The following is a 22,462-nucleotide window of genomic DNA, read 5'->3' as shown; positions in this document are numbered from 1 at the left end:
TTTTGGGTGCATCCTTGCATGACACTATATGGCTGCGTTAGACTAAAGTACCAATCTCCCCTGGTGCATAACAACACCTTGTTTCCTACAGGATGCCACTGCCACCACCACAGCTCAGCCTGGGGTTATAGTAGTCCCCCTCCTCCAGGTTAATCCAGACAGACAGCAAGAAGGCAGCTCCAGCACTCCACCACCGCCTCTGGTTCCTTTTGGGCAAGGCTCCGTATTCCCTGAGACTGTTTCTTCTGGCTCACCCTTGACTTTTCCGACTCTAGACGATTTCATTCCCCCACATCTCCAGAGGGGTTCCCACCATAACCAAGCACCCTCCTCTGGTTACCCGAAACTGCCATTCTTCTCATCACCACCTTCACTTGTCCCTCCAGTCACGGGGGCTTTGCACAGGGGCTTGAAGCCTGAAATCACTGGAGTCATCTCACGTACAGTAAGCTTGCCAAGTACCCTCCTCGCCCTTTTCCTAAATTTGTATTCCCAGATTAAAATTACTTTCTCCTTGCAATACTAAACTTGAGAGAGGAGTGATGACTCACTCCCTGCCAGCAGCATGACAACTGAAACCTTGTTTATGCCCTGTGCTCGTGCATGCGTGTTCCCTGCCTTGTGCAGCTTTCAACTTTTCTATTGACTTCTCGCAACAGCATTTGACTGTCTCCCTTTGTGCCCGTTCCGCTGGGTGATGCGCACCTTGAAAGTCTCCGCAGGATTCGCTCAGAATTAATGAATTCTGTATAAACAGAATAGCTGCAACTAACTGATCTCCTCAGGCTCTTTTAATAGCATCCTTAATTGTGTTCGAATAACATTTAAAGGAGCGACAGCAGACCGGTTAAAGGTTAGGGCTGGCTTTCTGTTCCACTTGGAGCCACAAGGCTGTATGGTATCCACACAAATCCCTGCTGAAATCAGCATAAGATTCCTGCCAGTATCCAGTGACCTACAAGCAATAATATTAATTACTGACCTAAGAGTCTTCCAAGCGTGTAGGTGCTATGGGATTGATTAGGGGGAGAGCATCTCTTCGGTTTGGAATGGCTTGTCTTTGAAAATTCTGAAGAATTCAATCTGCAACAGTTTTACCTTGGAATTTACTTTGTTCTTGGATTAGGTTTTGTTTCTCTTTAAGCTCATCACCTGTTTTAAGAAGTCCTTAGGGACAAGGAGGAAAAGTAGCTCCCAGTTAAAGTTGCAGAGGAGGCAAAAAGCACCTGACCCTCCTTGTACTGGAAGTCTTACAACCACCACCTTTTTTTTTTTTTTTTTATATGGTTGCTTGTAAGGACAAGCAAGAAGTTCAGCAGAAACCACCTTCTCTCATGATGATGCTTTCTCTGCCCCCTGAACCTATGGGGATCTAGCAAACAGGCATTTGGGGGGGGCGGGGGGGAAGAGAAAAGCAACCAACGATGATATTTTCTCTCTGCTTCTGTTGAAGACTTTCTGCTTCTGTTGAAATCAGTGGATTGTTTTACTGCAGAGAGCAATGAAATTTTGGGGCTTTTGTTGTTGGTTTTGGAGGATTTGGTTTTGGTTTGGTTTTTCGTTTGTCTTTTTTTTTTGTTTGGGTTTTTTTTTTTTTTTATGGAATCTATCTGCAGGCTCCAGAAAAATTCATCAGGCACCCAAATCCTAGAGGAGCAGTGGAAATATTGTTCTACCTGATTTTCATGAGATAAGAGTTTTGAAACATTTTTGGAACTTGCTTCAGGCGTGTTGCCACAGCTGTTTTCTACAATGGTTTAAATGGTCTTCGTTCAACCACTTTGGTGACTTAGCTAGGGCTGCTAAGCCTATCCTGATCCGGCATCCCTCTTCTTTGAAGTGTTCTGTATATTTTAGTTATCAAAGTGAAGCTCAAGACCAGCTCTCATACTTCTCCCTGACTCCCGCTCCTTTTCCCAAGTTGCATTGTTTGGAATATTATCACAGCCAGCAAAATGGGGCTGGGTCTCTCTTTTGGGACATCTTATTTCTGAAGACCATTGATTCTTTTCTGTCCTCATGAAATGTCTATGGCCTGATCAGGTCCTGCTTGGAGCAAGATCACCTCCAAGATAGGGAAGAACAGGATTGTTTTTCCCTGTTTCCCCTCTAGGTTGGAGAGACTGTCTCTAAGTCCTTTCCCCTGACGCTGGTGGGTATGAAGGGCACTGAGTTGCCCTTGGCCAGAAAAGCCAGGAGCAGGGATTCTTCTGGTGCAATATTCTCTGCATACTCAATTATTTTTTTTTAATAGCAATGAAAATTCCCTTGAATGCTCAGTTCAGACTGACAGTGGAGTAGCAGGAGCGCAGAAATCTGGTAGGCTGTTCCATACTCTGTTTGGATGCTCATTCCCCAATAATGGTAATTGTGTGTCCAAATTCCTTAAGAAGGTTTGAAAAATCTCAGCATAAACTGGCACACACAGTCTCAGTTATCGTCCCTTCTTTATCATTTCTCCTTACCACCACCAAAAGCCTGGTATCCCTGAACTGAGATTTTTCAAAGATGAGCAGCGTTTTTAAAGTCTCCCTGCTGACACAGCTTGTGTTTCTACAGAACAACCAGAGCTGTGGTGATACCAGAGGTGGGTTTGAAATGAGCCAATAGTGGAGCTGGATGCTTTAGGAGAGCAAGAGCAGTTTGCTATCTGTGCTCCGGCGACAAAGCCATGTTGGGTATCTTACTTGCTAGAGTCCTACTTTTTTACCCTCTATCTGTTTTGGGGCGCTTTTATTTCGTTATTTTAACCAGGTAGGTGTCACACTGTTTCCTGAGCGATGGTGCTAACCTTATTCCTCAGACCTTCCTTATCAAACCAGCTGCAGTAGTAATGTTTCACTCCAGAATTGCATGAGTTTTGCATGTCTGACTTCTTGCTACGAAAGGAATACTTTTAAAACAAATGTTTGTGTGTGTATGTATTGGGGGAAAGATGTCTGTGTCTCCTTTCCCCTGCCAACCAGATTTGCTCACTTCTGGCACCCTGTGTTTGCTGCAGAGAGTCTGCCGGATGAAATTATAGTGCCTCCTTTTGGGGTTGGAGTTGTGAAACCCAACACCAAATAATTATAGTACCGCCTTAGCAAACTAATTGCATTAACAACGAGCGGGGTACGTACAAGGAGCAAGGTAACACTCATGCTTATGCCTTTTTAACTAAAATTTGCTGTGATTATGCTTCTCATTCAGCTTAAAATGTTTGGGTGGGTTTTTTTCCCCGGATCTTCCCAGTGTAGGAACTTTCTGCGTGCTGCTAACAATGTGTTGCTCTCCTTTTCAGGACCCAGGTCCTGTGCTAAATGAAGTGCCCCAGCCTGGCACTGGCACTGACTATCCCACCTCCTTCACTTCAATCAACAAGTCTTCCTCTGCCTATCCCTCTACCACGATCGTCAATCCCACTATCGTCCTCTTGCAGCACAATCGAGGTAAGGAGACTTGCATTATAGATATCTGTGGCTCAGATTGAGCAGCCTGTTACGCTACAAGGGACTGGAGAATGTGTGTGCCCTGGACAATGAAGTCCAGACTACTAAGAGCTAACAAAGCTGCCTCCAGAAAGCTGTAGTGCCCAGAGCATACAACAGGCAAGTGAGAGGTTAGAGGCGTGGGACAGTGCCTGCTTTTTCTAATTAAAACCTGTGGATCAGAAGCTCTCTGAGGTTGGGGGAGAGGCTTATAATTGGGCTATGGCCATATGAATAAGTTATCACAGGGTAACAGCTTATCCTTCATCAGGTGTCCTGTTATAGTGGAAAAGGGTGTATGCTCACATCTGTCAGTAGAACTAAAGTAGCTTGAGGTAGGTTCTCCCTCACTGGAAAAGGGGACTTGTTGCTTCTCAGCTACTGCAGTGTGAAAGCAGCCATATTTTCAGTTACTCTGGGAGAGATCTCGCCTCTGAATTCTCAGCAGAATTTACCCAATAGTAAATAATCCATTTGACCTTGGCTGTTTGTTCCTCTATCCGTAACTGGATCAACTCAGACTCATAATGCAGTAGTCCTTGAGCTCTGGGTTTGTACATGAGCAAAACAACTTTGAGCATTCCCGTGTTTACTAATCGAAGCCTTTCCCTGCCTCACAGCAGCTCCCTCTGAATGGGTAGGTTCATCTCTTTACCTCTGGCATTAGAGGGAAACTTTGCTTTCTCTTTCTCATTTCTCTTTCTAGTTAATGCCACCAGTTGATGGCTGGCATTACCCCAGCCTCCCAGTTTGTCGTGCATCACTAAAGACTGTAGCTTTTAAGGGGCCATAGAGATGCAGTCCAATTTTCCTTGGTTTCCAGGACTTAAGAAACTCCAGGACAGGCAGATTCCGATCTACAATGCTACGACTTACTTTAGCAAAGAAAAAAAATAATAATCAGAAAACAGGGGCAAAGCCTGTGCTCCTCATGTTGTAGTCATTCTAATTACAGGCATGCATTGATGTGCTCCTGTGCAGCTCCCCATCTATTTTTTTTTCAGGTGTCTTTCTAAAACAGGCTTCAGTCTCTGATTCTGAAGGTATTGTCCTCACTGTAGTGTGGAGCTGATTATAGAGGTAACGAGCAGGCTGTCTCTTTTTGCCAGCATCTGAAGCAGCTTTGCGTTTGGGCTTCAGAATGAGGGTGTCTAGATTCCTCAACTGCCTCAAGAGGAGAAAATATTATTTGAGGCAGCTTTTTTTATCTCACAGCTTTTTGTCGACTTTCTTGAGATGGGATACTCTTTTGGTTAGTTTTCACATTAAATCTGGAGTGTTTCAGTGAGTACCACACAAGGATATTTTTCTCTCTTGTAGGTTTTAACGGCATGAGAGACAAATCTGTATAATACGATGATACACACACCCTGGCTATGAGACAACTGATATCAAATTGTTCTTTTTACTAATTACCTTCACACTTAATTTGTCCTGTCTGAATATGCCTGTGACCATTAGTGCTCATGGTACTGTATCCTGATAGGTTGAAGAGTCTTCTCTCATCACTTTTTTTGTTGACTGTGATATAGATCAAGGCCTGATTAAGCAACTTGATCGGGTCTGTGAAGTATCTCATTCTAATGCGTGTTTTTTAGTCTTTATTAGTCAAACTTGTAATTTGCAAGAATCGTATTGAACTGGTTTGACAAGGCATGTTAGTCATAAGTCTGTATTAAATGACATTGCATGTGTCATACTACGTATCTTTTAGTAAAATCCCATAGAAGTCATTACAGTACTTTTATTTTCTTTTTTTTTTTTCTGGCAGTATTGTTGACTTGACAGACAGGTGTCCCAGCCATCCCACTAATGCTTTTCGAAGGTTGTCACAACAATTACTTTCTTCCTCGTTCCTGTGGAGTTTCCTTTGTATTCCAAGACATACTGACGATGGGTGTTAATGGTCCAGCGAGCTGCTCACTCCATAAATGCTCTCTTTAGAACAGAAAAATGCTCTCTGTACTCTTCAGTACAGTTTATATGAATGTGTTAATTTTCAAGCATCTGACTGCAGTTGTCATTCAGTGTAGTCCTTAGTTACTGTTGAAGTGGAAAGTATTTCTCCATCAGGCAGGAGTACGTCAGACTTCTTTCTCTTTCTTTTTTTTTTTTTTTTTTTTAAACGCAGAATGAAAATAGTAATCAGATGTGTCATCTTTTCTGCTCCCTTATTAACAGCTCCACTGTGCCTTTTTGTAGAAGAACAAGATCCTTGCCAGGTTTCTGTTTATTCTTCATGTACCTTAAGACCTATTTTTGAGTCTCTTAGACATTCTGTTGATTCTTTTACTTCCATTGTTATTTTCTTTCACTTCCCAGCATGTGTTACCTACTCAGAGATACACATTTTCTTACTTTTCCATCTTCTTATGTATTGAGGGTTTCTTACATTTCCTCATGCTTCCATTTCTATCTAGCTTTATCCCAGCATAGCGTTAAGATTTCTTTTTGCTAACTTAGTGTTTTTTAAACAGTTCTCAGATCTTAGTTATCTATTACGTTTCTGTCCTGGCTGACATGATTCATATTTGGTTTTGTCTTTATGGACCTTATCTGTTCAAAACTGGTTTGGTCTCCTGGCATATAACAAATTGTTACTAGGTTATGATCCACCTTCCACTGAATGGTTTATTATGTTTTGTGCTGAAATCAATTCCTTCACGTCAACATGAGGTTTAATACAAATCCCTCTTGTGTGCTATGAAATACTCTCTGAATTAGAAATTTCAAGGTTGTTTTAATGCTGGCAGTCTGAGATTTCCAGTAGTTTAGTTAGTCTTCCGGATGGATAATATGGCTTTCTTTCTCCTCAGTGGATTATTGATTGCTTTTTGAGGAGCTGGTTGTCTTATTCTCTAGAGTGACTGTTGTAGCAGACACCACCTACTGTCCTATTTTATGCTTTATCTGCTAGTTCATTAATCTGTAAGCGTGTAAGACCCTTTGAATTTAGACCTGTCAGAGACTTAGAAACAGTTAAAGGCATTTGAAGCACAGGAATTACACTGTGTCCTTTATTTGTCTGCTTCATCTTACTCAGTAAGTTGTGATGAGAGATCCCAGATTTTTTTCTACTGGATTTCAGTAATACCGACTGAATAAGCTTGTAAACAAATTGTTTCAGATCCTCTTGTTCATTCCTAGCACCAAGGTAAGAATTTCTTCCGTTCATATCTGTTGATGCCTCGAATAATTTTCTTTTTGACACCTTTATTTTGCAATAAACATGTACTCAAATACTTGTTTCCTCTTCCCCTTTTGTTACTGGTTTCAAATCTTAGTCTCCTCCAGTGCTGCCCCCTCTGGGAACTCTGAAGGCATCTATAATCATTCCTTCACTGTTGCCAGCAGTTATATTCCTCTGCTTAATCCTTTCTTGGAGAAGCCTGTGAGGTTTTGGCCTTTGCTGACAGTCCCAGAACACAAGATCGAGGGTGAAAGCTTCAGTTGGCTGGTGTGTGCCTGGGGCTACGAGCTGCCTGTGGTCAGGGGGGAGAGGGAAATAGCAGACACCTCCTGTTCCTTCCGCTTCTATCCATCAGCAGCTCTCTTTCCTAGACAGAGACACAAGTGAAAAGGAAAGGAAACCTCCTCTTCATGTAAAAAGTACTTTTTTTCTTTTTTTTTTTTTTTTTTTAGTCCATGATATTCTCTCTTCTGTGGAGGAAGACATAGGAAAGACCTTGCAAACACTGACTCTTTAAACCACATATTTTTGTCAGGACATCTTAGTGACTGACGCAGTTCTCCTTAGCAAAGGTGATGGCTGAAGCTGAGACCATTCTCGCTCACATCTTTTATGCCTTTCTCAAAATATACTATCCTGCTCCTGATGGTCTGCTTCGGAATGTGAACCCTGCAGCAGGTGGTTCCCATCTACTTTTCAGCGTTGGACTGCTACCCCTTCCTTTTCCCCATTGCATGTAGGAGTTTGTCTCGTATAGAATCATAGAATGGTTAGAGTTGGAAGGGACCTTAAAGATCATTGAGTTCCAACCCCCCCTGCCATGGGCAGGGACACCTCCCACCAGACCAGGTTGCTCAAAGCCCCATCCAGCCTGGCCTTGAACCCCTCCAGGGATGGGGCAGCCACAGCTTCTCTGGGCAACCTGTTCCAGTGTCTCACCACCCTCACAGGAAAGAATTTCTTCCCGATATCTCATCTAAATCTCCCCTCTTTCAGTTTAAAACCATTACCCCTTGTCCTATTGCTCCACTCCCTGATCAAGAGCCCCTCCCCATCTCTCCTGTAGCCCCCTTCAGGGACTGGAAGGGGCTATAAGGTCTCCCTGGAGCCTTCTCTTTTCCAGGCTAAACAACCCCAACTCTCTCAGCTTGTTTTCACACAAGAAGTGCTCCAGCCCTCTGATCCTCTTTGTGGCCCTGATATGGTGATGGCTATCCTGTGAGCGTAACGCTCGGTAGCAGCTTGCCATCGGTGGCGAGCAGAGCAGAAGTGCTGGGGTTAAAGAACAAAGTCCAGAGGTGTTGGGGAGGGAGCTGCGCTTAGTGAGGAGAAATACTGGTCTCCCTTGCTGAAGTTGATCCATTTGGTACAAATACCTAGTGAAAGTGGGTCCTGCAAGCAAACAACGTACAACTGGAGGATTGTTACCTACTGCAGGCTTGCTTGGCCAGTGTCCCACGCCACCCCAAAGCACAGTTATTTCCTGGGCAGGCATTGCATGGCATGGTTTATTGTGAATATATAACAGGTGTGATTAATATAGTAAAGTTCGGAAATCTTTGCATTAACGATGTGAGCTTTCAAGAGTGTTTGTGTTTTGTATGTCAGTAAAATAGTTTATTCTTTTGAAATGGCTTCCGTGCTTTAAACGAAAGGATTAATTGCTAGGGAGTAGGAAAAGCAGAGAACAGAGCGCTAAGAATTCTTGGTTTATTCCCGGCCTTGAGTTGGGCAAGTCATTTGGAAAGCAACTGTGAGCATCAAGTTTAGGGTGGCCAAACACACTGGAAGATACCACAAATGTCCCAGTCTGGGAACTCAGTGATGAAAGGCCCTAAACCAAGGGGACAGTTCTGAGAATAAAAGCCTTAACCAAGCTGTGTCTATGCTCTGAATCTGTGTATCGGGAGTTTGTGATGAGACTCAGCAAGCACCAACAATGACTCAACCCTTTCCTGGATCCCTTTGAAATGCTCCAGCATTATTGTTTCAAAACATACTTCATGTTAATAGTGACAGAGGTAGTTGTCAAATTGTTTGACAATGTGAGTCTTTACTGTTTTTCAAACTGTCTCCTGTCCAACTCCTTTTATTCTCTGATGTTCAGAAAAAAATAATAAAACCAAATGCTCTTTGCAACTGTATTGGTCACTGCATCATGAGATTTATATTATTCCACGAGGCTGCTGTGTGGAGAAGGTGCCGTGGGCTGTCACTTTGGCAGGGTATTTGAAAACAGATTCTCTCCAGCAGCTGCTGCCGTTCTGTCTGCAGCGTATTTCTTGTCTGTCAGAAAAGCAGCACCAGAGCACTTGCTGTTTATGTCTCACCCATTTGTTCTGTATTTCTTTTTGTTTTGTTTCTTCCTTTACCACAGAACAGCAAAAAAGGCTTAGTAGCCTGGCAGGTATGATGTGAAAGGTCTGCTACCCCCCAGCCGCTGCCTCTGCTGGAGCAAAGCCTCTGCTTTGTTAGCTTGTGGAGTACCTTTAGCAAACACGCTTCCCAGGAATTGCAAAGGAATTAGTATAAATATTTGTCCTGGCTTAATACAGGTCATCAAATATTTGATTTCAGTCTTTTCTCCAAATGCTACCTGTGTGGCCACATGTTAATGTACCAAAACCCTAAATTACTCATCTGTTCCTCGAGACATTTGCGTACAGTTTGATTGCTCCAGTTGACTTTTGGGGCTGCCTTTAGGTTTATTCCCATGGAGCATATTCTCAAGTTTCTCTGCACAACCATTAGAGTTAGTCTTGCTTGTGTGAGGAGGATGGAGGAGAAATAAAAATCAGTATTTATGTGACTCCAAGAGCAGCAGAATTTATGCCAAAGAATAACAATTATGGGTGAGCAGCACATAATGCAATGTTCCTATAAACGCCCAGTGCGGACTGAGCTACTTCTGTTTGGGGCATGGAGAGGGACAGATGACCAGGAAAACAACTTGCTCTTCTTTCAAGGAGAGACTCTGACACCCATTGCAACAGCAGAGAGCTGCCTGGGGAGAGACAGTTGGCAGCACATGTGTGTACCGGTACACTACAGTTTTATCACCTATTTCTTGACACCTGGCAAACAGCCAACCACTTTGCTATTGCAGGGAGCTAGGGAATCAAAAAGAAATAATATATATATTAGCACTCCTGTTCAAGGAGGACTTTGTGACCTTCTCTGTCATTGAATTCTTTAGCGTGCAGGAAAAAAATGACTTTTCTAGACTAGAATCCCAGGCCCTGTAACATCAGAAGTGATGATGATAAGAAATGGAGGAAAGCTGTAACCTTTCCTAAAGTTTGCATCCTTTCCACATCCTCCTCCACATCCAACAACCTGCTTCCTTTTGGTCTTCGAGGTCATGGAAGAGTGGTCTTGTTTCACTTGCTCTTTCCATTCTCTCTTCTTAAAGGCTTAGTAAGGAGTTTAGTAATGGAAATGGACCAAATACTTCCTAGAAAATGGAGAGCCTTGTACACCAGGGACATGAAAGGACCATAGTGCAGATGCATTCACAGAGAGGGGAAATAGGGTAACAATGCTAAACAAGGGTTTAATAGATGCTTTGCCCCATTTTGAACATTTATAAGCATTATTTCGTTTTTCTTCATAAGGAGGAAGACTTAAAGTTTGATGGTAATTTCAAACCAACCACTCAAACACAAATCCTTCACATACTGAATTTTGCAGAGCCAGAACTGTGTTTGCTCAAGGTACCAACAGACCAATGCTTTCTTATGCACGAGCCTTTCCTCTGCTAACTGCCCCTTTCAGATTTCTGCACATTTAATGGCTTTGGGCAGTATGGTGATGTGCATGTGAATAAACGTATCTCTCTCTCTCTCCCCCAATGCATGCAGTGATGTAAAAAAGGATAAGACTTGGCAAAGTCTTGATGAGACAGACTGCAAAATCACAGATGTTTCCTCTCCAGAAAATCCACGTAGAAAAAGTCCTCAGCAGAGCCTAAGGATTGCTGTGCTGTAGCTCTCCAGAGCGTGGTAGAGCTTCAGAGCAACCTGAGGTCCCTTGGTTCTTTGGCCGGTGATGGTGGTGTTGCCTGCTGCTATGTGTGGGTGTCTGTTGGGCAGCATCAAGGAATTACAGGTGGAAGCAAGGTGGTCTGGAGCAATTAGTTGTTTCCCCCCATCTTTATGCAGAGTCACGTGCAAGAGAAATCACAGATACACTAAACGACAATGGAATTTTGTTGTTTACAAACTCTGGGTAGGACACAGAGATGGACTTGGAAGCATCATGTAGTCACTGTAACAAATGGGATGTCAGGCAGGTGAGTGCAAGCTGTTAAAAAGTAGTGCCCCGTGACCATGTAAGATGCTCCATTAGATTGAAATCACCAGCAGAAAACGATGTCTAGGAGACTCTCACTGACAATTTTTGATGAAGAATGGGATTGCAGAGTTGCTAATTACTCAAAAAGACACAAAAAACCAACCCCTAGGCAGTCCTTGAAACCAAAAATTTCTGTTGTCTTATATACATGACAGCTGAGACTGTCATGAGATGCGTGAAGCTGGCTGCCTGAGAGATGGTAACCTGCTTTTGCTGGCATCAAACATTTTCTTGGTAGATTTCCTTCAGTCCAGATGCTGACCACAGCTAGCAGTGACACAGTCTGTCTCATCAACTACTTGCTAGGGTTTTTGCCTCAAAAGAGTGGAATATAGCAACGTGGTGAGACGCTGGGATGAGATAAGAATCCCCCATTTTCATTTCCAGATTCGGTGCCAGACAGACTAGTTTCTGATAAAGTCGATTCAGTGCTTGTACGGGACAAGCCGGTTCAGGAGACAGTGCCAAGAGAGAAGAGGGCAATGGAGGAGAAGAGGAGTGTTGTGAAGAGCCCTCAGCACATGGCCGATACCTCCGTCGATGATATTGGCATTCCTCTGAGGGTAAGACAATAAAAAATCTGGGCCAGATTCTGCCTACCTTGGGACTTGAGGAATTCATTAAAGCTCCAGAGACTGCAGAGGTTTAAGGGAAGATAGAATTCTGGTTCCAGTGTATTTTATTATGAACGCTTCCTTTTGCTATCCATGATCTGTTTCAGCTGGTTCAGGGAGGAAAAAAAATTAAAAATTATTATCTCTTCATCATATTTGAGATAGCGTTTTCTGCACTTCTATTTCACATGCACCTAGCAGCTGAGGGGGAGTTCTGTCTTAGTTTAGACCTTTTAAAGGCAGATGTCTTTTACGCAACGTGTTTATGTTCATTCAGTGTTGAGGGGAAATGATCATGAAAAGAATTATTAACCTATTTTTATAACTGATGTCTGGAGTGACTCGAACACTAGATGTTTCTAACTCTCCATTGAATACTTAGGAAATCAGTATTTATGACTAAAATAGGCAATGTGTCTACTTTTAGATGTCAAATCAGTTTAATATGCAAAACCCTCCGCACAATCTATGATTCTACACAGGTTATAGCCTACCCCTGCACAGCTTGTACATTACTAGTAACCTGAGCGAAGATTGTTGCTTCGTTACATATGAGATTATTTATCTGAGTGAAATCACTCATATTTCAAAGTATTCATTTCATATAGCCTCGATTTTTAGGTAGTCAGTGATAATAAATGAAACAGGAAGCAGACTGTAAAGCTTTTCCATTGCTGGAAGATTTGTAAGAGCTTTGAAAGGCTGGTAGAATTCATGGTTGTAATTCTTTATGTGTATATTTGTTTTTCCACTAGAATACAGACAGATCAAAGGACTGGTACAAGACGATGTTCAAACAGATCCACAAGCTAAATAGAGGTACTGTAACACAGATGGGTTTTTTTATTTACTTTAAAAGACCACCTGGATAACATTTTGTTTCATTCATGTAAAGAATTGTACTGGCTGTTAAATAAAAGGCATTTTGTCTTAACTAGTGTTTGCTCTGCACCACAGAACTCAACCAATGTATTTGAAATCTCGGAAGTCAAAGGTGAGGGAACAGTGAAGTCCAAAGAAAGGTCTGAGTTGTTCTGAAGGGTGAACTGCAGTGCCGTCATGAAATCAAGAATACTGTTTGAGATCAGAAAGCTGCTAATAATATTTAGAGAAAATAGATCCCTGAACTCCAGTTTTAACAGCTAACCCCCCTCACACTTTTACAGGATAGTAGGTTCTCACTGAAACTGCTCTGCGCATAAGAGAAAACCTTTTACACTGTAAAGCTTTAGTACCTGCATAATAAAGCGTGATTTGAAGCTCACTGAAACCAATGGAAAGGTTTCCGTTGATTTTGGCTGAGTTCAGAATCTGAACTCTGCTTTTCCAAAACCTCCAATTTTCTCCTTTCAAAAGCTAAAATTTTGGCGAGCACTTGCAAACTTTGCAGCGATGCATTCTCCGGGAACCCCCTTCTTTGGGGCACTTCTGTGCCTGGCTGCTGAGACGTTCACCTCCCTTCTTCTGTGCGAGACACGGCTGCAGTAGCGTTTGCAAACTGAACCCTCTGAACAGCCTGATGCGCAGGCAAATGCGATTCAGGACGGCACTTATAGAATAAAACGTTAGAGCATGTGAAACTGGAGCTGTATTTGCCGCTGCAGGTGCTGTCGTGATGAGCTTTATGCGTATTTATTGATGCTGTGTTGTGTTGGATGGAATGAGCAAGAGTTGAACCGTTTCCTAATCCCAGAGCTCCTAACAGAGGTTCTTCAGCTCAGCCAGAACCCGTGCTTCAGAAGGAGGAGAATGAGTTCAGTCCCCTTGGCTTCCAGGATCTCTTGCAGGGCCCAGACGTGCAAGGCAGCGATGAGCAAAGTCGTGCTAGAACATCAGCACGAGAGGGACTGTTCTTGTATGGATTCTTGTCTCGCCCTTCTTCCCCTTTAAATCTGTCCTCTCTGTTCTTTTTTTTGCAAATCATATTCCTCTCCTTAGACACTCCTGAAGAAAACCCTTATTGCCCTACCTACATATTTCCTGAACTTCCTGAAATCCAGCAAAAAACTGAAGGTACCAGAAGTTTAGTCAGAGTATCTGTTGTCTTGTGCTTTGATTTAACTGTACTATAGCACCCTAATAGTAACTAGTTTCAGGTTCTAGATTTGCACTACCCATGTGTTACACTGGCTGGAGATCCAGTTATGCCCGGGATACCTTCTAGTATGATGCATAAGATAACTAAATCTTTGCTAATCCATTAATCTTTCTTTAAAGTATGATGCTATTTACTCTAGTAGTATTAAAGTAGGCAATCAAATCATGCGGTGATAGGAAATTGGGGGATGTAGCAGAACCTCCACTTCACTGTGGATAGTCTCAAAATCCGCTGCTTTTCTCTGCTGCAGAAGACAATCCTTATTCTCCTACATACCAGTTTCCTGCGTCTACTCCTAGTCCTATCTCTGAAGGTAATGATAAAGGACCATATATATTTTTCTGCACAAATGCTGCCTTATCCGTTTATTTTCTTCCTGGAGTTTTTTCTAGTTGCTGAGCGTTATGCTGCCTCATAATGATTTGCTGCACTCTAAGCATTGCCTTGACTGTATGATGCCTTTTTGGCTTTGCAGTGCTCCTCTGGCTTCGTAACTAGTATTTGACTAACGCTGCAAGACTTGGGATTTGCTTGGTTTTATGCGCTTATCGATTGTATTTAGCCATGTGCGTGCAGTGACTATTTAACATGCCTAGAATGCTGACTTACACGTAAAGGTGTGGTTTAACTGAGGTTTCTCCTCCCGCCCTCCCCTTTTGGATCAATACGATTCTTTAAATATTTACTTCTGGTTTTGAATATTAACACAGTGTTGGGGCCAGACCCAAAATGTCACTGAAGTCTCGTGGTAAAAAGGCTGCTTGCTTCAGTGGGTTTTGGATCAGTCCCTCAATGCAATCTTTTAAGAGAAATATAACTTGGTAACGTAGGTTCAGGGCTGGGCTTAGGTGCACTCGGCATATCTAGGCAAGGCCAGAGTTTGACGGTCTCTTCAGCACATCTTGCAACTTGGAAATAGCACTGTCTTTACCTTATCCTCCTCATGGGCTCAGCAGGTTCCTTTAAACTTCGTGTACAAAGCAGAATCCTTTGTAGTCACGTTTCGGGGATGGTGAAATACTCTCTATTGCAGTGATAATCCCCTAACTTGTGTGCACAGGCATGAGCACAATTGTGTATAAGAAACACTGGAATCCGCTGCACACATGGGACATACAGCCGTTTCCCAATTGGGAGATTTTGTTGATGACAGCCTTGTTGGGGTGGTGCTTTGGTGTCACTTTAGATCCTGCAGTTTGGGAACTTGCCTACTTAGCCTGTGCCCCAAGCCAACCCTGGTGAGACTATTAATTAACCGTTTCATTCAGTGTTTATATTAAACATCTGGTGGGTACTGTGTAAGAAGAAAGCATACAATATGGGTTCTACCTGAGATGCTCAAAGAAGACTAGGAGGTGTAAGGTGCATTTCATTGTTAAAATAAATGTGGACTAGTGTCATACAGGTATCCAAGATACTCGCTCATTTCTTGGTGAAACCTGTAGGTGAAGAGTCCTGTCTTGTAAATCATAATGCAGTGTAAATTATTTTCTATTGACAGAATGGTATGTGGGTACGGATGAGATGGAAACAAAGAGCCTCAATAACTAGTTGATAAATGAGTTTTACAGAAATTCAATTTTCTTGTTTGTAATGAAGTTTGAAAATGCATTTTGCTGTTGTCTGAACTAACGTAGTTTGCAAAACCAACGACAATAATATAAGTCTGGTTTCCCATAAGTGTCCCCTATGCACTTAAAAAAGTGCATATGAAAATAAATTGCTGGTTTAAGTAGTTGAAATTTTATTGGACCAAACACTTGCTCTTTATTCTCAATACGCTGGGTCGTATTTCTCTAATATCTGCTTGGATTCTTTCCTTGACAAGGAATCCGGACTCTCTGATGATGTAGGTGGGTTGGAGTGCATGTTTCATGTTGAGAAAACATTTCAAAGTGAAATACTTTTTGGATTGATGCATAGGATCTCCTAGAAACATCAAGATTTGGGCTCCTCTCTAAAATACCTTTAGAGTCTAGGGGTATTGAAATGTAGATGTTTTAGCCACCCTTTAAAAAAAAATGTAGATTCTCTAGGAACTACAGGGGAACAGCCTCACTAGAGGAATCGGATTTTGAAACTACAAATTGGTGGTACTCTGCTCCATTAAGGAGGGTCCCACAGATAAAATGCAGCTCTGAGGGCCAGGAGATCTTGTTTTAATGCTCATCTGTGATTCACTCTTTAATCTTTATCAAGTCATTCCAAATTTCTGTATTTCAGTATTCCCTGATGTAAAAAGGGAAGAAATTCAGACACTCTTCTTCATAAGATACTCGAAAAGACAAAACTTACCTGTTCTCCTTATTATTGTCGATATTAGAATATTAGCAATTGGAAAATAGCACTTATCTGCAGTGATCTTTTTTTCTCTATGGTTTTCCTGTCTGAATGTTGAGCTATAACGAATATTGACATTTCTCTTCAAGTAAGTAAATCAGTTTTTTCATTGTTCACCAGTGCTAAATAATACTATGAGAGGTGAATGGCTATGAAGATGGTTTTAGACGTTTGTTCATCTGTATTTCTAGCAACAGAGAGTTTTGTGATCTACCAAGTATTTTGCTATCTGAATAAACCCGTCTTTTATATAGGAATACCGGTCAATTTTGTCAACAATTCAGTGTAATAACATTAAATAACTAAATATATTTTTTTCTGTCATTTAGATTTAAAATATGGTAATTGGCCTTAAAATTGACCTTCACTATTTTTTAACTTGGAGGTTACGATGAGCACCCCAGAGTCAATAACCATCTGCTTGGAACTTAAGCCTTCTAATTCATTCACCAAGAGAACTCGGCAGAGTGGCTAAAAGTTAAAGACTTCTTTGAGCCTCCCTGAAAGGCTTGATTAAGCCTTGAGTGCAATCTCAGGTCAGCTGTGTTAGCCAGATTGGTTTTTCCAGCAGATGAGATTGGCTGGAGCAGCTGATTGATGTCCTCCTTGAGAGAAGAGCTGGAAATTCTTTCAAGCTGTTGATCGGCATCACTAAATTCACATAAAACACTTTTTTAGTATGTTCTTTTCTATTAGTTATACCTTTTCCCACAGTTCTCTCTGCAGTCATTGCATTTGTACTTCCCTGCATTTTTGCCTTGGAAGTCCCGTAGATGTCTCATATATACATCCCTGCAAGTCTGAAGCCCCAGCAGCAGAGAAAGGTGATGGGCCTGGGGGTCCAGTTTACAGGTCTGATCCCAACTTCCCTGGTACTACCTGCAATTCATTGAGCATTCATTCCAAAACCTGTTAAAAATGGTGGAAAGATACCACTAGGTTTCTGATCAAGTCAGAGTCTCCTGGCCATGGCCTATAGAGTAGGGGGTGACGATGCTGCCACCCTCCCACCTTCTTTTGGGCACTCCAGCACCGTGTTATCTTTGAATAAGGCAGTATGTGCTTCCGTGGCCCAAGGCAGCGGCTGCGTCCCGGGAGTCACATTGGTGTGTTAATGCAGCTCAACGCTTTCACTATCAAAGAGGGAAAGCTGTTCAGCGTGGGGGCCAGACCACACTCCTCACTTACACTGATGTCATTTGTAGAGCTGCTCGAATATCTCCATTGCATCTATAGACGTGTCTTTCCTCTTTAAAAAGTAAGCTCTTCGTAACAAGGGCAGTCTACTGGTGCAAATATACGTGTGCCTCGTGCCAGGAACATTATCTGTGCTTCAGTGATAACCTGAGTCAGTGAACATACTTCAGCTGGTCGTGCAAATTAATACAAGGAAGATGTCCCAGCGATTATCATATGTGATTGGGAGCAGGACTGCTCAGCTCTGTGACTGAGCTCTGTGTGTCTAGCACCTAATGAGTTATTTTAGGCATATGCTAGAGCTTTTAGATCCTCAATTTATCTTTCAGTTTTTGATAAAGTGGATCTCATAACCCTTGCTGTGGGGGAGTTTTGTGATAGAAAGTGATTGTTTTCTAAAGTGCTTTGAGAGCCTGGAGAAAGGTATTAGTGTAAGTTAAGTATATTAATATTTATATCTAATCCAGGAATTATTTTTAAAAGCAATTTAAACCTCATTGGGATTTTCTTTTTTAGGATCCTTTGCCTGTGGTAAGTATTGGGCATATCACTCAAATTATGGCCAGCGTATTAGTAGAAGAAATGGAAAGGGTCTCTGCTGCTGTTTCTGTGGGGCTTTGTCAGCTCACTTGCAAAATGCTTTTGTCTTTCAGATGAAGATTCTGATTCATACTCTCCTCGTTATTCCTATTCTGAGGACAGTAAGTAATTCACTTTTATTGTGTAATCTGTCAAACAGAAGGGGCTTGTAAAGCATGTATTTATTTGGCTCCTATCCAGTTCACCCATATTCCTATATTTGCCTTATCCTACAGGCAGAACCCAGCTTTCCGTTCCCCGCTCCAAGAGTGAGATGGACAATATTGATTCAGAGAAGGTCGTTAAGAGGTCTGCCACTTTGCCACTGCCAAACCGCACTTCATCGCTGAAGTCAAGCCCAGAAAGGTGACCTGAGCTAAGATATATTTGGATCGATACTAGAAAAATCACTGAAAGCTGTGAATGGGAACAAAGGTGGAAGCTTTAGGTCCACAACTCCAGTTAAACTTTTTGGGGGAAGTGGAGATGTATTTTTGACTCTGACCCTTCTACTAGGTGGCAGTGCACTCCTTTGTTGTCCCAGCCCAGTTCCCCGCTTTTGTTTGTCTTTTTTTACCAGGCATCACGCAGTTTGATGCATAGTTTCCTGCCTGGGTGAGGAGTGTTTCCTGGGTGTCATCCCCATACAGTGCCTGCCACAGAGGCACAGTGGAAACTCTTGGCTCGGTGTGACGCTGTACAGGCACCTCAGGATACGAGGTGGATAGTGATAACTGTGCAGAAGCAAAGTCTGCATTTATGTTGAGCCTTGGTAAAAGTTTCGTCACATTTTCTATCTCTAAGGAGTCCCACCCATATGAACTTTATTGGAAGTAGGTTCTGGTTAGCAGTGGTGTTTCTGATGTTTCAAGATGACTTCCCTCCTGGTTTTTTTGCTTTGTTTGTTACCATGTATTTTAAAACTCTTTGTAGCAGTAATAAATGCATTTACCAAATGAAGGGAAAGCAGAACGAGCAATGAATATTTTATGAATTCTCCCAGCTCTTGAACTGCTCCTCCTTCTCTCACCGACTTCCCCATGCTCTTGATGTTTTTCACTTTCTGCCTCAAACGAGCAATGCTATAATTTGAGATTGCTAATTCAGTGAGCATCTCAGGCCACTGGATCAGGAACCAAAGTTTGCTGATAGAACGTGTCTTCCTTAGGCAGGAATTGAACGCATAGTACATTGGCCCTCTGAGAAAACTCTTGCAAGTGAAAGGATCACAGTAATTAGTGCTTCCTATTATCTAGTGGCAGAACAGTGTTTCACCATAGAGAAGTTTCTCTGGGGCTGGAATCTTAAGCAATCAAGTTTAATCTAGACAGCAGAGATCAACCTTGTTGAAATTTGTACACTGTTTGTAGGCCAGCCATTTTGGCTGTCAACCTGACTTACTTTTGGGAAAAAAAATAAAAATAAAAAAAAATGGTTGTCTCTGTCTCTCCCAAACCAGTGGAGAGAGTTTGGGCAACTCAGTGGGTTGTTCCTGTCCTAAACCAGGTCCATAGGGTAAGTGGGAGGGATCCTGGAGCAGCGGTTTTGGTTAGATGCCTCACTTTTGTTTGGTGAATGCTACAGGAGATGCCTCCACATACAACGCTGCCCACCAAAGGGAGCACTGCCCATGAAGAGCAAGATCAGAGTTAGTTTACCACCTTAAATGGCCTGATTTCTGAGACTTTCTCAGGGGCGTTGGTCATTCTGCATGAGGTGTTTGAATATATATTAGTTTTCAGAGGAGCTGGACATTGTAGGATATGGACCCTGGACCCTGTTGTCTGAACTGCGCCAGTGTGGACACTGCACAAAACTATAGTGGTTTGGATAGTCATGGACTGTTCTTAGCCTTCTTTAGATATACCAGTCAGATAATTGGTTCATGTCTCTAGAACAGACCCCTTCTTGGACCGCAGAATCCAGAGCAGTAGTAGTCAGGTAACTGGCGATGTGGCTAAAATGAAGAAGTTTAGCAAAAGATTAACCTGAGTGCTGCTCAAAGTTTGGACATGTTCATATTTGTAAGCTTAGTTGAAGCCCATCACTAAGCTATTTCCAATCGGGAAAGATACAGAAGCCTGGAAGTTCATTGAAAGTACCCCTTTATTGAAGTTTACTGAAGCCGCTCTGCTCCAATGGTTTCAGCAGCTGAGCTGTATCAAACCCTGCCTGCTATAGATAAACAAATATATTCCCAGAGCCCTATCTGAACTGTTCCTCTTGCAGCAGGCTCCTTTCCTAGATTAAAAAAAGTACCCTGATTAAACCAGGATTATCAGGGAAAGGCGCCTGTCGAAAGGAAGTGCTTGTCTCTGCAGAAACCGCAGTGGTTTGGGTTAATTGATCTTTCTTTCCTCAGGACTGACTGGGAGCCTCCAGACAAGAAGGTGGACACCAGAAAATACCGTGCGGAGCCAAGGAGCATTTATGACTATCAGCCAGGAAAGTCCTCGGTTCTGAACAATGAAAAGATGGTAATGTTTGTTTTATCCTACTTTGCGGCTTTATCCCGTGACTGTAAAATACTCCCCAAGTGCTTGTCCAGTTCCATTCCGATAGGATTCCTTATACTTACATTGCAGTGCTCATGTGATGTATTTCCTTTATATTTTGTTTTGAAAACTGTTTTGCATAACTTCCTAACATTTTTGTTCTCTATAAAGCAAGATCCAGGGGGACTGAGAGGCTTCTTTCCTTTCGGACATGTTGTTTTCTGTGTTAAGTATGGATCACTAACCCTAGTTTTTAATCCGTGTTTGACACTGTGACCTGTTCAGCAGCTGCTTTGCCAGCTGTACTTTTTCTAGGGCACAGCATTAGTTGATACAGGACGGTTGAAGGCATTATGCAACAGAGCAGGCTGGCTCAGTTTCTGTGTTCCTCTCACGCTTTAAACACCAAACGACTAATTTTTAGAGCGCCTGACGTGTGCCTCGGGGGATGCCTCTGAGGTGCATTAGGACATGGCCATCTCCGTCGGGATACTTTCCTCCTCAGCTGGATCTCACCACTTCTGCGGCAGGGGCGGCAGAACTGAATGTGAGCTATTGCGGTGTGTAACCTGGGGTATTAAGTGAGCTCTTACCAATTTCAGTTTGAATTGGTAAGTAATGCCGTGAATTGTGACAGCTAGGGGACGTACAAAAGTCTCATTCTGCAGGCTTGGCTGAGGACGCTTGGCGAGGGACAGGGCAGAGAGGTGATGCTAACGTCATCAGCCAGTCCTGCAGACATCATTTAAGGTGTCCTTCAGTGGTACAAATGTGACACCGTAATGGCTAGAAAACACTGAATTGAGGTTACTGGTGAATAGCCAGTTTGGTACATAAAGATACAATGGTTCTCTATAGGTGTTAATTTGAAGGATTCCATTCAAAGCACTAATTGCATGCGAGATTCCAAACGTAAACTGGACTTGTGCCTTAACAGCTCAGGCATTGATCTGTGCATGGACTAGGTAAAAGAATGCTCCTGAAAAACCTGCCAAGGATTTTACACAAGAGTGAACAGCAATTTAAATCAATAGAAATGGAAGAATCAAGTCTGATCTGGGACCTGATGCTTCTCCTTAGTATTTTGGTGGGTTTTCTTTTTTCCTTCCAAGTGCAATCAAGGTCCATTACTTTTTGAAGATCCTGCAACCAACTTCTTTTCACACCTGTGTCCCTTCATTGACTTCAACAAAGTTGCTCCTGATAGGAGAATGATCCTAGTGCCTATTGAAATGGGTGATGGAGGATTCTTGATCCTTCTTGGGAGTTGGCTCAGCCCATTAGAGAATTGCCTAGTGAGGAGTGATTTGAACATGGTATGACAACCCCATTCCTGCAGTCCATCCTGGAGCAAGACTTCTGCTGAGATCTCATGGTAAACAGCCAAGACTCAACCTTGTGGCAAAAGGCCTGTTTCATCTGTGTACTTAAGCCTTTGTGAAAGGTGTGTCATCACCAGTGGCACTGTTTATGTGTTCAGACTTCATCAGGTATTTAATTGTGCTGTTGAATCTACAGTCTAAAAGTCACAAGCAGGACCATTATCAGCCTAATTGAGAAAAATTGTACAGAGCTCATCAAAGACCAGAAGAATGTGATGGCTGTATTAATTCCAATGTTATTTTTTGAGCTTTAATTTCAAGCCGTAGATCACTGAAGAAAGTCTTGAAATAGTGGCTTTGTGGTCTCCGTCAGTCTCATTAAATACAACAGGAATACAGTGGGTACCAACTAGATCTTTCAAGGAGGCTGCAGGAGATCTGTGGAATATCTCCTGGTAATCACACCCAGAGCTGTGACTATCAGAATCCCAATCCAAAACCATCTGAGAGCAATGAAGAGCCTCCCGTTGATGTCAATGGGCTTTTTTTTTTAATGTAAAGGCAGTTCTATAAGAAGATGAGTACTTTTGGTTGGAATGCAGTCAAGAACAAAATGGAGGCATTGCTTCTATTTTGCCTTTAAGAAATAGCCGAGTCTTCCCCCTGTGCCGTCAGAGATGAAAAATGATGTAACCATTTATCTTTCAGATGGAAGCATTGCCCCTCTTTCAGCATCAATCCCGAGCTCTTGTCCTAGGGCTTTTTTTGTGATGATGCCCAACGGCCATGGCAGAGCCTGGGACA

At 42.5% G+C, this 22,462-nt stretch overlaps 1 protein-coding gene across 3 annotated transcripts in view; it reads left to right on the top strand.

The window, feature by feature from the left end:
- The window catches only part of SORBS1 (sorbin and SH3 domain containing 1), a 79,658-nt gene that overhangs the window by 21,992 nt on the left and 35,204 nt on the right, over positions 1 to 22,462 (top strand). For 2 of the 3 annotated variants that reach the window (XM_074154412.1, XM_074154410.1), the window contains 10 exons: positions 92 to 445; positions 3,284 to 3,431; positions 9,038 to 9,067; positions 11,401 to 11,576; positions 12,383 to 12,446; positions 13,566 to 13,640; positions 13,976 to 14,038; positions 17,916 to 17,963; positions 18,078 to 18,207; positions 20,204 to 20,318. In XM_074154412.1, the coding sequence (XP_074010513.1) occupies positions 92 to 445; positions 3,284 to 3,431; positions 9,038 to 9,067; positions 11,401 to 11,576; positions 12,383 to 12,446; positions 13,566 to 13,640; positions 13,976 to 14,038; positions 17,916 to 17,963; positions 18,078 to 18,207; positions 20,204 to 20,318 (1,203 nt within the window). The remainder of the gene's footprint in view (positions 1 to 91; positions 446 to 3,283; positions 3,432 to 9,037; positions 9,068 to 11,400; positions 11,577 to 12,382; positions 12,447 to 13,565; positions 13,641 to 13,975; positions 14,039 to 17,915; positions 17,964 to 18,077; positions 18,208 to 20,203; positions 20,319 to 22,462) is intronic. The other variant, XM_074154411.1, reaches the window with a different exon arrangement.

This window comes from Numenius arquata, chromosome 10 (genome assembly GCF_964106895.1).
Source record: "Numenius arquata chromosome 10, bNumArq3.hap1.1, whole genome shotgun sequence".
Classification (NCBI taxonomy): Eukaryota; Metazoa; Chordata; class Aves; order Charadriiformes; family Scolopacidae; genus Numenius; species Numenius arquata.
Note: the sequence above shows the minus strand (reverse complement) of the source record. Positions and strands in the feature narration are given on the sequence as shown.